The sequence below is a fragment of the Saccopteryx bilineata genome, chromosome 1 (genome assembly GCF_036850765.1).
Source record: "Saccopteryx bilineata isolate mSacBil1 chromosome 1, mSacBil1_pri_phased_curated, whole genome shotgun sequence".
Lineage (NCBI taxonomy): Eukaryota > Metazoa > Chordata > Mammalia > Chiroptera > Emballonuridae > Saccopteryx > Saccopteryx bilineata.
The window spans coordinates 378199236-378213116 of NC_089490.1; the positions used below are offsets into that span (position 1 = coordinate 378199236).

Here is a 13881-nt window from a genome sequence, read left to right on the forward strand (position 1 = left end):
GGAATGTTCTTCCTGCCAGGCTTATTCCCTCACCTCCTTGAGATCTTTGCTCAAATGTCACCTTCTCACCGAGGCCTTCCTCCAACCCTGTTTAACACTGAAGCACTACACCCCCGATTTTCATTCTTTTTCTCCATAGCAGTTATCATTGCTGATGTAGTAGCTATTATTTGTTGCATGCTAGTATTATTTCCACTAGAATAGCAGCACTAGGAGGGCAGAGGTTTTGTTTCTGGCTGTTGTCCTCAGAGTCTAGAACAGTGCCTGACACATACCAGGCAGTTAATAATATTGTTGAATGAATAGAGCTTGAACTTCATCAGGTCAGGGACATGTGTTTTTGCTTACCACTTATATCCCCAGTGCTCAGTACAGTAGTTGGCAAAGAGTGGGCACTCAGTCCTTATTGACTAAGGGATGTATGAAGCACTGATGGACTAAACGACTTGCTTACGATCATCTAGCCTGGCAAGACAAGAGCGAGGATGCCGTTTGGCTGACGCCGGGACCTTTTATCCCACCGGGTAGTGATTGCTCAATTCTCCTATTTGAGGAAAGGGGCTTTTATGAGAAGACTTTCTCCTGGGCTCCCCAATGCGCACTGCACTGCTTTGCACGTAGTGTGGCTACAATTAACATTTATAAAATGTGTTTTAATCCAGCATGTTATTGCAACTAGGACAAGCTGCTTCAGTTTCTCGGGGTAATACAGGCATGCAGGTGCTCGCTGGTTCTCAGAGAAATAGGGTAAGAACAGCACAAAGCGCGCCCTCCAAAGTGCAAAGGGCTTCCCAAAATCCAGGCTGAAGAGGTTTCTGGACTCTTTGGCACGTTGACAATGCCTATTTACCTCCCTTTTCGGGACCGGACAGCCTCTCCTGTCCATTTCCCGTTCTTTAGATGGGGTGGGGGGGTGCTGGCAGGGAAATGAGGGGGGAATCTACCCCCACTCCCTATCTGGACCTCTGCGGCACAGGAACGGCCGCGAGGGGTCCCCTTCCCCTGCCCGCGACCAGCCGGGCGCGCGAGAGAGGGGGGCGCGCGGTGGCTTCGCGCGGGGATGCGCGCGCGCGCGCCTGCCTCGCCTCCCTCGCCTCCCTCGCGGGGTCCGGTGGCTACGTGCTTTCTTTGTCAATGAGGCGCCGCTCGGAGCTGCAGTAGCACTCTCGGCCCGGGAGCCGGAGCCGGAACCGAGCCCGCGCGAGCCAAGGAGCCAGGAGAGCGGGGCGGAGAGGACTGAGCAGGCGGTGGGAGGGAGGGTCCCGAGTGCACCGTGGGGCCACCAGTGCCGGCTCCTCGCAGCCTCGCGCCCTCAGTCAGTAGGAGCTGCCCGGGGGAGGGGACCGGGCGGCGCCCAGCCCACCCTCGCTGCCCGGGGCGCGCCGGCGCGCGGCGACAGCACCGTGGGAACCCCGGCCCGCTCCCCCGGCGGCTCCATGCGGCTCCTGCACGGGTGAAGCCGCGGCTCCCGGAGCCCGTCCGGCGCGGCAGGACGAGCGAGCAAGTCGCGCCGCCCGGCGCTCCCGCCCTCCGGCGCCCGGGCCATGGCCGGAGATGCCCGGTGAGGACCGGGGCGCGGAAGGCTGGGCTCCCCGGCGCGGTGCGGAGCGAGGCAGCGGCCTGGATGTGTGAAGCTTCCCCATGGCTCGGCAGGAGGCGAAGCCCCAGGGCCCAAGGAACGCTGGGCTGGCGGCGAGGAGGCGCGGGGGCCGGCCCGGGGCGCGCGGGCTCGGTGGAGTCCGCGAGGGAGCCGCGTGCTGCCAGGGCGTGAGAGGCTCCGGGCCGGCGCGGGGTCCTCGGGCCGCCGCGTCCCAGGAAGCACCGCCGCCGCCGCTGCCGCCGCTGCTTCTGGGACTCCTGCTGCTGGCCGCCCTGCCCGAGCACTGCTTGGCCGAGCCGGGTAAGCACTCGGCGCTTTGCGCCGGGGGAGGTTTCTGTCCGAGTGGGTTCGCCCTGCATGGCCGGCACCTGGCGGGGCGGCGGTGGAGGAAGAGGTCTTTGCAGCACCGGCGCTGGGATTTTCTCCGCCCTTTGCTGCGGCAACAGCGGGCGAACTGTCGGAAATGTGTCTCCCGGGAAGGCACCGCTGGGCGGGGAAGTAAAAAGAGGTGCTTTCGCATCTTCTTTCTGGACTAGTTGCAGGTCCTTCCTAGTGGTCCCGCAGGCACGCTTCATTTAGAAGATATGGTGTGGTTAGGACACCTTAAAAGGAATGTTAGGACACATTTCAGGGTGGCGACGGCCACTATATTTTGGGTTCCCAGTTGAATGTCCACTTTCTTTTAACTGAATGAAATGGCCAGAGTTTTAGGCAATTCCCATATGGGTTTCCCAAATAGCGTTTCACCCTCTGTGTTGACAGGAGATGCCTTTTTTTCTGGATAAGGATATCCACAATAATCGCCTGCATGTTAGTTACAAAGGGATCCAGGCACTGATCAAGTATATATAAATATAATCCACTGTTTACAGGACGTTAGTTAATAATCACGTTTGGCTTTCAGAATCCAAAGAATCCTCAGGAAATAGATTTCTGTAATCCCTTGGATGTTTTTGTAACTATTTGGGGAGGATTATTCTGCTAATGTGCTTTAAAATTTACACTGTGCAGTCAGCAATTGTCTTTGAAATAAGAATGATCACTATGGCACTTGTAAAGGGCAGGCTTTTGTTTGTGATGAAATTCTGGGCTCTTGGTACATTCTGTTTATCAAGGAATATAGCTCTCATTTCAGCTGTGATCCTATAGTTTTGTGTTTTTTTAGCAAGAACTAATGAGGACTCTTTTTTCCCAGTGTACCCCTTCCCCCCAATTAGATTAAATTATGAAGGAGCTCACACTTTAAGATAAGAGGGTTTCAGGTTAAAAATATTTATTTTGAACCTCTTAATTACAAGCCCATTTTCCTTTGATTCATTTGAAGGGTCACTGATACCAGGTGTCTATGTGTGCAATTGCATGACTGTCCAGGAATTTTCTATACATATGGTTACAAACTTTGGTAATCTTTTGGCTGTGTGCCTGAGACCTGAGAAAAGCCCCTGAAAAATTTTAACCCTCAATTTTTATGCTTCCAACAGTTTCCAATGGGTGAATTTGGTATCATGGTTAAAAGGTAAGTCTTGAGTCAGGCCCATGTAAAACTTAATATTCATTGGCTCAGAAACACAGTTGGAGTTTTTATTTACAATGAATCTGATCCTTCATAGTTTTGTTATCTGTTTATGAGACATTAACTTTTGGATGTTGTTCATTTGACTGCAGATACCAAAAACTGTCCAACCATCATCTGTATAATATGTGAAGTTTGGATGTGTGTTTTGTTCCTATTCAGCCTGATGTCAGATGATTTCCTCTGATTGGTTTTGAGTTTCTGATCTCCCTTCTGGCCTCTGTACATTGACCTTTTGAACCTCTGTGACTTCACATGGCTCTTTCAGACTGCTAGGCTTAGGACACTTCTGATCTATATATTTTGTTGTTTGCTCGAGTGTCCTTTTTCTGTTTTTCTCTCAGTATGGTGACCATGGGGATCACTAGGAGAGATGATTAAAGTGATGGTAAAAGTCATTCAAGTTGCTGCTGTTCCCCAAAGTCCTGTCTTTCTCCCTGTCATTGGAGTGACTTGTTGCTTCTTCTGTACTTTTTGGGTGCTCTTTTTACTGTTACCCTGATTAACACTTCCTGCTGGTCCAACTCACCTTTGAATCCAGAGTTTACCGCTGGACTCCATGGATTCCAATGTATTCACTGCTCCACGGATTCAGCTTCACGATTTGTTTCGCGCTCAATGGAAGAGTTAAACACTGGACTGGCTCCACATCTTGCCTCCTACCTGCTTTTATTTATTCTCTGATTTTCACCTGCAGCTTCATGGCAGGGTTGACAAATCCTGGACTTAATACAGGATACCCCAAGGGGTTTGTTTGAATAAGCAGTGACAGGAAGGAGGCAGGAGAAGAAGGGACGACACTTTCCTGGGACCTTTGACTTTCAACAAGCAATCTGGCTTTGAAATTGTCCCAAGGGCTAGATGCAAGTTGGTGCTGCCACTCACTGCAGAATATATTCGATGCTCAGTAGCATCGAGAGGCCAAAGCCATGATGCTAAGGGCCTGCTGCCAGTGCTCGCTTGCTACAGTCTTGTCATTTGCATCATTGCTGTTCCTCGTTTCCTAAGCAAGGCTAAGCTAGACATGTGCCTCTGTTGAAAAATGGGTAAAAATAGATTTGTTTCTGGAAAATGCTATAGCAGTTGTTTAGAGCCTCCATGTCCTGGGGCTCCTGAAGTACGTTCCCAACCCACCTCCGTCCGCTCTGCCCCAAGTTCTTCTGCTTTAAATATTCCTGAGGAATCAGGCTTTCTTTCCTTTTGTTTCAATGAAAGGCTGCTTGCTGCCCTGAATGTCCGTCAGACTTCCTCTCCTAACTTCCATCTCCGCAGAACCCTTGCTCCCAGGCAGTAACTTCTGCTTTGGGTGTGGGAGATTGGCGTGGGAATAAAGGTTCTTTAGAGCAGCGCGCTCTGACACCTCTACTTTCCTCTGCTCTCTGGGGCTCCAGGCACAAGGGTAAAGGTCAAATTTGACTTCCTCATCTTCTTAACTGCTGATCATTCATTCAGTTCATGTCAGTAAACATTAACTGTCTGCCCAGAAGTGCATGTACAGTGCTCATTCCTTTATGTGACCTTGTCTTTCTGGGTCTTGGTTCTCTGATCTGTAAAATGGGGATAACAATAGCTCCAATCTAATTGGGTCCTTGTGAAGATGAAATGAGATAATACATTTAAAGTGTTTAAAACAGTGCTTGGAGGTCCTGGTTGGGTAGGTCGGTTGGTTAGAACATGGTTCCGATACACCAAGGTTGTGGGCTTCTTTTCCCATCACGGCACAAATGAGACTCAATCAATGAATGTATAAATAACTGGAATAACAAATTGATATTTCTTTCTCTCTCTCTTAATAAATCAATCAACAACAAAAAAAAGATTTAAAACAGTGCTTGGTACATAGTAAATGCTCAGTGAATGCTGGTGTTCTTCTGACATGGTAGAAATTCACCAGTTACTGTGTCCATGTGCTGTATGGGGAGGGGCGGGGAATACAGAGTTGAGTATACAGCAGTTTGTAAAAGCCCCTCTTGAAGAGGGTGATTATATGCCCCTCAATGCTGATATGTGTGATCAGATCTAATAACATGAGGGAACACTTAATTCTGGAAGAGTGGGGGCTTTGAAGGGTGAGTAGGTGTTGGCAGGATTGATGTTAATATTTCAAGCAGAGATAAAGTAAAGGTTTCTTTGTGGCCAGAACACAGGTTGCTAAAGGGAGAAGTAGCCTGACCTGTGGTGGCGCAGTGGATAAAGCGTCGACCTGGAAATGCTGAGGTCGCCGGTTCGAAATCCTGGACTTGCCTGGTCAAGGCACATATGGGAGTTGATGCTTCCAGCTCCTCCCCCCTTCTCTCTCTCTGTCTCTCCTTTCTTTCTCTCCCTCTCCTCTCTAAAATGAATTAAAAAAAAAATTAAAGGGAGAAGTACCCTAGACACTTATACTGTTTTAGGGTTTTCCTAAGCCCTCCTCAGAGGGTGCTTCACCCTCTTGGCCCTCCCCTGAAGGGTTGTCTGCTTCTTCCACCAACTTCTAAGTTCCTGATTTCTGTTTGTTTCCGTCCTGCCTGTTACGTTGCCCAGCACAGTGTGGGCACTTACTACATTTCAGCTTTCTTTCACTCCTGTGCCCTCAGTTTGGCTGATTCTGTTAGATGTTAGAATCATTATCTTGTTTAGGTAATCCATAGTAAGTTTTGAATGACTGCTTTATTTGGGAAATATATTTGCATTTTGAAAGAAGGATTTGCTGACCCTGGATATCTCTAACTTAGAACAATATATAGGGGAGATAGCTGTGACTGAAGATGTCTTTCTTGCCCCTCTCCAACCTTGTGCACATCATCAGCTGGGAATCCCAGTTGAAATAGGTGCACAGTACATGTGTTCATTTATTCATTCAGTATATCTTGAGTGCCTCAGCTTTATGAGGTTACAATAATGAATGAAAACAAGTTCTCATTTTCATGGGACTTAGGGACTAACCTAGTGCTTTCCAAACTTTACTGTGGATATAAATCACTTGACGGTCCTGTTAACATGCAGATGCTGATTCAGTAGGTTTGGAATAAGGTCTGAGGTTCTGCATTTCTGGTAAACATGGGGTGATGATGCCCATGGTTCACCAGTCCTACTTTTAATATTTATTTATTTGTTTGTTTATTTATGTAGGTGAGAGGAGAGGAGACAGTGAGGTAGACTTCCACATGCACCCCTACCAGAATCCATAAGGCAATGCCATCTAGGGCTGATGCTTGAATCAACCGAGCTATTTTTAGCACCTGAGGCTGATTTGCTCCAACAGAGCTATCCTCAGTGCCTGAGGCCATGCTTGAACCAATTGAGCCACTGACTGCAGAAGGGGAAGAGGGAGAGTTGGGGGGGAGAGAAGCAGATGTTCACTTCTCCTGTGTGCCTTGACTGGGAATTGAACCTGGGACATCCATTCTCTGGGCCAATGCTCTATCCACTGAGCCACTGGCAAGGGCCCACTGACCTTACTGTGAATAGCAACTGACAACAAACAAATAAATGTAAATTGGATGGTAGTAAGAAAAAAGTCTTACTGCGATGGGTTCAAGAGAGAAAGGAAGAAGAGAAATCAGGGACAGAAAAAATAAACCCAACTTAAGGTTTTTTTCTATAAAGGAAAGCTGAATAGTAGGGGAGGTGGGTCAAGAGAGGGGTAAGACGATATGTAATAACATTATGTGTGTACTTCCTCACTTTTTAACATTAAAGATGTACATCAAGAGTGTTTGATATGTTGGGCTTTTTCCCCCAGATATAGATAATCCAGTAAAATATGCTTGTACTTTTTTTTTTTACTATCAATATTAATTATTATTGCTTTAGAATATTTGCAAGATGTCCCAACCCTTGCTTCTCTTTTCTTCCCCACCCTACACACAAAGTAAAGAAGATTTTGGGAACAGAAACACTGTACTTTTAATACTGACATCAAATAGAAGTCTAGTGTCCCCTTCCTGCCCCACATCCTTCCTTAAAACAATATCACTGTGGAAACGGAGAGAAACTGAAATTCTGATGACAACCAGAGAATTTCTCAGAAGCTTACTTATCTCAAGTCTTAAGTTACTAGAATATGATCTGAGAATATTTGAAATGAATGTGCACACTTCCTTTTTTTATTTTCTTTAACCTTCAAACCCTTATTGTGGTTTCCCTTCTTTCTTTTCCTTTTTTCCCCCCAAACAAACAACTCTACTCTTCTCTGGACAAAAATGAATAGTTGGATTGATCCTAAAACATTTTCGTTGCTTGACAACATATTACAGGGGATTTCTAAACACACAAAGGGACACATTATTCTAGGGCACAGGATGACTGCCTTGGATGGTGACTGTCTTTGGGAACTCCAGGACCAAAGGAGCAGTTAGCAATCTGGGTATTGTAAATGTCAGTTATTGTAGCTGGTGGGAAGGTGGCAAAGGAGCTATGGTTTTTTGGCAATATTTATCAAGTGCCTGGCATGTGCCAGGCCAAACTCTTCATGAGGTCCTGGAGGTTTTGTGGAGAGAAAGCCAGGCTCAGCCCCTTCCATCAGGCAGCCTGGTGCCCAGGACAAGAAACCCTGACTCAGTGGGTAGAGTGGCAGGTCAGTAACAGTCTTCCGTGAATTGGGTCAAGTGGGGGAATATGGCACGACAGAAGGTACTGGCCTTGTCCAAAGAGGCTGTTGCCACTAATCTGCAGCCTGTGAGGAAATGGGGCTCAGTGTGCCGACATTCTTGCTTCATAAGAAAGGCGGGATCTTTATTTAAAATCTTGTTTTCAGATGTCACCAACTAATTCAGATTTTTGAAATGTCATGCTCTACAAAAACACACCCATGAGACACCATTTTTTACTTTTTGAAAGATAAATTTATAAGGTGTAATTTGCATTCAGTAAAATGTACCCTTTTCAGGTGTACTGCACGGTGAGTTTTGACAGGAGCGTACGGTCATGGATCCATCATCACAATCCAGATTGAGAACATTTCTGTCACCTCCTGCCCCTTTCTCTAGCTCCGAATTTCTTAACCTCAGCACTGCTGACATTGGGCCTGGCTAAGCTTTGTTGTTGGGGACTGTTCTGTGCATTGTAGGATGGTTAGCAGCGTTCCTGGACTCTGCCCGGTGTATGCAAGTAGCCCCACCACTCCCTGGTTATAATAACCCCAGTGTCTCTCGATATTGCTAAGTGTCACGTGGGGGATAAAAGGGCCCCTGGTTGAGTTCTACTGCTCTAGCTTTATAGGAAGTCTTGAAATCAGGTAGTGTGAATCTTCCCTTTTTCTTCATTTTCAAAATCTTTTGGATATTCTCGGTCTTATGCTTTTCTATATAGATCTTAGTATCTTTTTGTCAATTTCTATAAAAAACCTTGCTAGAATTTTGATTGGAATTTCATTGACTAGATCAACTGGAGAAGATTGGCCCTGGCCGGGTAGCTCAGTTGGTTAGACTGCAGAGTCGAATGATGCTGGTCCGCCAGAAATTTTGTGCAAAAGATTTAACTACCCAGATACTGTATGAAGATTATAGACCCAATGACTTTAGTCAAATCTGCTTACGCTCAGTGTGATTGCCACTTAGCAGCCTGTATGTATCATTGATGAAAATACTATTGAGGTTGTTTTACATAACTCTGGAACTTGTAGGCTCATTTGAACAACCTTTTGCACTGTGCAGAGTATAAATCATGCGCGATGGACAAAAAGCACTTGGACAAACTTATGTAGGATTCAATGTGTTGTACATGTGGAGTTCAGAAATCAAGCACCAGCTTGTACTGTGTTGCACTAATATGCACGGTAAGGTAAAACTTTGTTTGTTGCATATTTTCATTTCTAAAAGGCTAGGTCACCAGTCCCCAAGTGTAAAAAAGTTGAAAAACACTGGATTAGAGCATTGACTTGATATGTCAATGTTGCGGGTTTGATCCCTGGTCAGGGTACATACAAGAATCAACCAGTGAATGCATAGATAAGCAGAACTGCAAATCGATGCCTCTCTCTCCCTTACTTTCTCTCTAAAATTAATTTTAAAAAAAGAGGCCCTGGCCGGTTGGTTCAGTGGTAGAGTGTGGGCCTTGCATGTGGATGTCCCAGGTTTGATTCCGGTCAGGGCACACAGGAGAAGCGTGTGCTCCACCATTTTCCCTCTCGCCTCTTCTCTTCTCTTCTCTTCTCTTCTCTTCTCTTCTCTTCTCTTCTCTTCTCTTCTCTTCTCTTCTCTTCTCTTCTCTTCTCTTCTCTTCTCTTCTCTTCTCTTCTCTTCTCTTCTCTTCTCTTCTCTTCTCTTCTCTTCTCTTCTCTTCTCTTCTCTTCTCTTCTCTTCCCCTCCTGCAGCCATGGCTCCAGGCACTGAGGATGGCTCCATGGCCTCTGCCTCAGGTGCTAAAAAATGGCTCCAGTTAGAACAGTGCAATGGCCCCAGATGGGCAGAGCTTGCTGGGCTTAGTGGGCTCGCTGGGTAGATCCTGGTCCGGGTACATGCGGGAGTCTGTCTCTGCCTTCCCTCTTCTCACTAAATTAAAAAGGAAAAAAAAAGAGGAATGTCTGTGACTCCGGCAGTCCTCTGTCTCACTCAGCCACAATTCCCACTGTTTTTATACCGATTTATTTTATTTTATTTTATTTTATTGTTTAGAGAGAGGTTCTCAGGGGGACCTCTGCAGTATCTGAGATATCCCTCCTGATTTTTATCCACCACACATGGATCTAGGACCAGCACATTCTGTGTCTCCACCCCTCCTAATTTTGATGTGGTTGTGGGAGGATGTTAGAACTGCATTTACCTAGCTGCCCTCTTGAGTGTACTAGTTTTATTTATTTATTTATTTATTTTTAGTAGAGGTTCTCTATCAGGTTGAGGAAATTCTCTTGTATATCTAGTTTGCTGTGAAATTTTTTATCATGAATGAGTATTAATTTTTATCAAATGTTGTGTCTCTTGAAATCATCACAAAGTTTTTTGATCTGTAAAAAGGTACTGGTTGATTTTAGAATGTTGAACCAACCTTGTATTCCTGGGATAAACTTCAGCTCAGCCATGATGTCCAGCTGGGTCTGATTTTCTACTCTTTTTGTTAGGAATTTTTAACATCTTATGTTCATGAAGTATAATGGTCTGTAGCTTTGTTTTTCTGAAATGTTCTCTAATAATGGTGATGCTGGTCTAAAAATAGTGGGAAAGTGTTCTTCTATTTCATGGAAATGTTTGTGTAGAATTAGTATTATTTCTCCCTTTAGGCTGGCCTATGGTTTCATAGGTGAGATCGAAGATTGCTCAAGGATTTCTTTAGTAAAATAAAAGGTATCAGGTACATGTAGTACATTTCCTCATTCTCAGGGCTGGTTAGTGGATACTTCCTAGACATTGTGACAGATGGTTGGTGTCAGGCCCAGGAGAAGGTTGGTGTCTGATCCAGGAGAAGGTCAGTTTCAAGTCTAGGAGAACAGCTTGGGTGAGGGGAAATTGCACTGGGTATGTTCAGGAAACAGGTCACCCCTGGCTGTTTGTTGTCTTTAAAGTCACTTCACTTTTCAGGGTCTTAGTTTTCTCCACGTGTTCATCAGGGCCTCAAGAGCTTCCCTTCTTTCCCCGTTTCCCAGGCTGTGAGTTTGTGAGTTCTAAGCAGATGTCTTGGTGGGTTAGACCAACTGCATTTCTTCCGACGCTAATGGCTGGCGCTGTCGAGGACTCTTATTCTGAAAAGGGAACACTTTTACCATATTTGCCTGACATGGTTCCAACTTGCAGCCCATGTAAATAGTGGCTTATCTTTCATCTTAATTGGCTTTTTAAAAGTTATTAAAATAATATATACTTTAAAAGTTATTAAAATAATATATACTTTATTAAAATAAAATACTACACAGTATATGCAGTAAAATGAAAAACACCCTGTGGTTCTATTGCTTTTTCGTAGAGTCGTGCTGTTAAGTATGCGTGATGGGTCCTTCCAGAACTTTTTCATACAAATATTTCTATACAAAGCCTCACTTAGTTTATTTTTTTATTTTTAAATCTTATTTAGAAATTAAATTTAATGGGGTGACATTGATCAATAAGAGTACATAGGGCCTGACCAGGCGGTGGCACAGTGGATAGAGCATCGGACTGGGATGCAGAGGACCCAGGTTCGAGACCCCGAGGTCGCCAGCTTGAGTGCGGGCTCATCTGGCTTGAGCAAAAGCCCACCAGCTTGAACCCAAGGTTGCTGGCTCCAGCAAGGGGTTACTTGGTCTGCTGAAGGCCCGCCGTCAAGGCACATATGAGAAAGCAGTCAATGAACAACTAAGGTGTTGCAATGCGCAATGAAAAACTAATGATTGATGCTTCTCATCTCTCTCTGTTCCTGTCTGTCTGTCCCTGTCTATCCCTCTCTCTGACTCTCTCTGTCTCTGTAAAAAATAAATAAAATTAAAAAAAAATAGTACATAGGTTTTAGGTGAACATCTCTGTAGCATTTGCACTGTTGATTGCGTTGTGTGTCCATTGCCCAGAGTCAAGTCATTTTCCGTCACCCTTTTTACTCCCCTTTCCCCACCCCCTCCCCCTGGTAACCACTTCACTTTTATCCATGTCCACGAGTTTCGGTTTTATATCCCATCTATATGTGAAATCATATATTTCTTAGCTTTTCCTGAGTTACTAATTTCACTCAGAATAATGTTCTCAAGGTCCATCCATGTTGTCGTAAATGGCAATATGTCACATTTCTTATGGCCGAGTAGAATTCCATTGTATGTATGTACCACATCTTCTTTAGTACCTGCTTTTTTCACTTAACACTGTATTATGGTCCTTTTGCCATGCTAAGTAAATTTTCTCATAAGTGAGTCTGAACTTCTCCCTGAAACATAATAAAGCCTTTCTTATATAATTAAACAGTTTTAAAACCACAGATCAAATTCAAACCTAATGAGTTAAAATATCTCCTTAGACCGTGTCTTCTCTTTTCTCTACTCCTGGGCTTCCTTCTCTGGGAAATATTCCCACAAATGTTTAAGGAAAATCATGGACCCTTTTAAACACCAACCAGAATGGAGATAAACGCTGTGTTTAAACCCACTAATGTAGATGTAAATAAGGCCAAGTTGCTTCCTCAAGCATTTAGCCCAAGGTCACTGCTGCACCTGCCATCTGTCTACTCTGGCGAGACTCTGCCTAATGCATCTTAACCACGAGAGGGGAATTTGATTTTGATTTATATATCTTAAATCTATTCTTAGATTTAAAATCTCCTGCTGTTAGAAACACAAAATGGTTTTGGTATTTATGCAGTACCAGTAAATAGGAAGGTCTTACATATTTCTAACTTCACTTTTTTTTTATGTGAAATATGGAATTGTCAGAAGGAAACCAGGACTCCCAGACCTACTCCTCTGTCTCTGTCCCTACTGATGAATGCTGCTTCTCTGTCAATTGTCATTCTATTTGCCAAACGTCAAGAGTGAACCAAGGGGGGCGGGGATGGCTGAGGAAAGCTGTGAGGTCTGAGAAGAAACTGTGTTGAAATTAATAGCACAGCTTTACAAGTCTTTGTCGAAAATAGCTGAGCAAAAAAATATCTCTAAACCTACAGACTTCATTACCAAATAATGAGCCTTTGTTTTGAACAAAACAGGAGAATCTGGATTATGAGCACTATCTTGAATATAATTAAGCTGGATGGAAGTATATTAAAAAGTCAGCAGCATAGAGCTGTCTTTGACGGTTTCCTGTTATTGTTTTATTAATACTGGAGATGAATACACAAATACACCTGGTGAATCCTACAGAAACAGAACCCTTTCTTCAATGGCATGGAGAATTTTTTTTTCTCCAGTCCAGGGTTACTGTCCCTACAGGGATTTTAGTCCCCAAAGTTTGGTACAGCACTTCACAGTTGTTGAAGTTTTCACTCTCTTATTTGAATCTCAGTTCACTCCTAAGAGATGGTTGAGGAAGTGATTTGCTTAAGGTCACACAGTGGTTCAGGGATTTTCACATATATTCTATGATTCAGGGGACCTATGACCTAGCTACTCTAGTAAAACTAGCTCAAGTAAGGGGCCCAAGGCCACAGGGAATCGCCCGTGACATATTCAGGATAGGAATGAAATATAACCGGATCATGTGGGCACTCTAATTAATTGAAAGAAATCATAGCTAACATTTTTGAGCTTTTACTACTTGTATCAGTTCATTTGATTTTCATGACAACCCTGTGAAGTAGATTCTGTTATGACCCCCACGTTTCAGATGAGGGAACTGAGGCACAGAGTACTTTAACAGTAACTCATCCATGTCACACAGTTAAGTGTCAGAGGTGGGGTTTGACCCCAGGCAGTTTGACTCCACAGCCCTCAACCTGCTTCAGTGGTAAGAGGCTGGGGTTTACTGGCTTTGGGTCTCGGACCTGGTGGCCTTTTGCCTCTCTCTTTTTCTGCAAGCTGGCTCCATTCTTCTGCCTCTTTCTGCAGACTGGCTTTCGCTGCTTACCTGTAGCTTCTTGGTTCCCCCATAACAAGACCTTAGATGGGGCTTTCGCTGACTGTGATGCTCACTGTAGCCTGGGTTGGTAAGACTCTTCAGTTTACGTGCCCACCATCCAGCTCTGTCTCAGCAGCAGTTCTGTAATTTCCGGGAGGGAAGACCAGGCTGCCGTAGTCTGACCAATGGAGTGAGGAATTTTTCTCTCATCTGATCAACAGAGGCTGAGGAAGCATCATGTGGCACAGAAATGACTCCCGAGGCTGACCCTCCCTTCAGCC

At 44.9% G+C, this 13881-nt stretch overlaps 1 protein-coding gene across 5 annotated transcripts in view; it reads left to right on the forward strand.

Moving 5' to 3' along the window:
- Positions 1–1112: 1112 nt before the first annotated feature.
- KIAA1549L (KIAA1549 like) overlaps positions 1113–13881 on the forward strand; it is a 289877-nt gene continuing 277108 nt past the window's right edge. For all 5 annotated transcript variants that reach the window (XM_066251226.1, XM_066251227.1, XM_066251228.1 and 2 more), the window contains exon 1: positions 1113–1900. In XM_066251226.1, the coding sequence (XP_066107323.1) occupies positions 1642–1900 (259 nt within the window). In that variant the 5' untranslated portion in view covers positions 1113–1641. The remainder of the gene's footprint in view (positions 1901–13881) is intronic.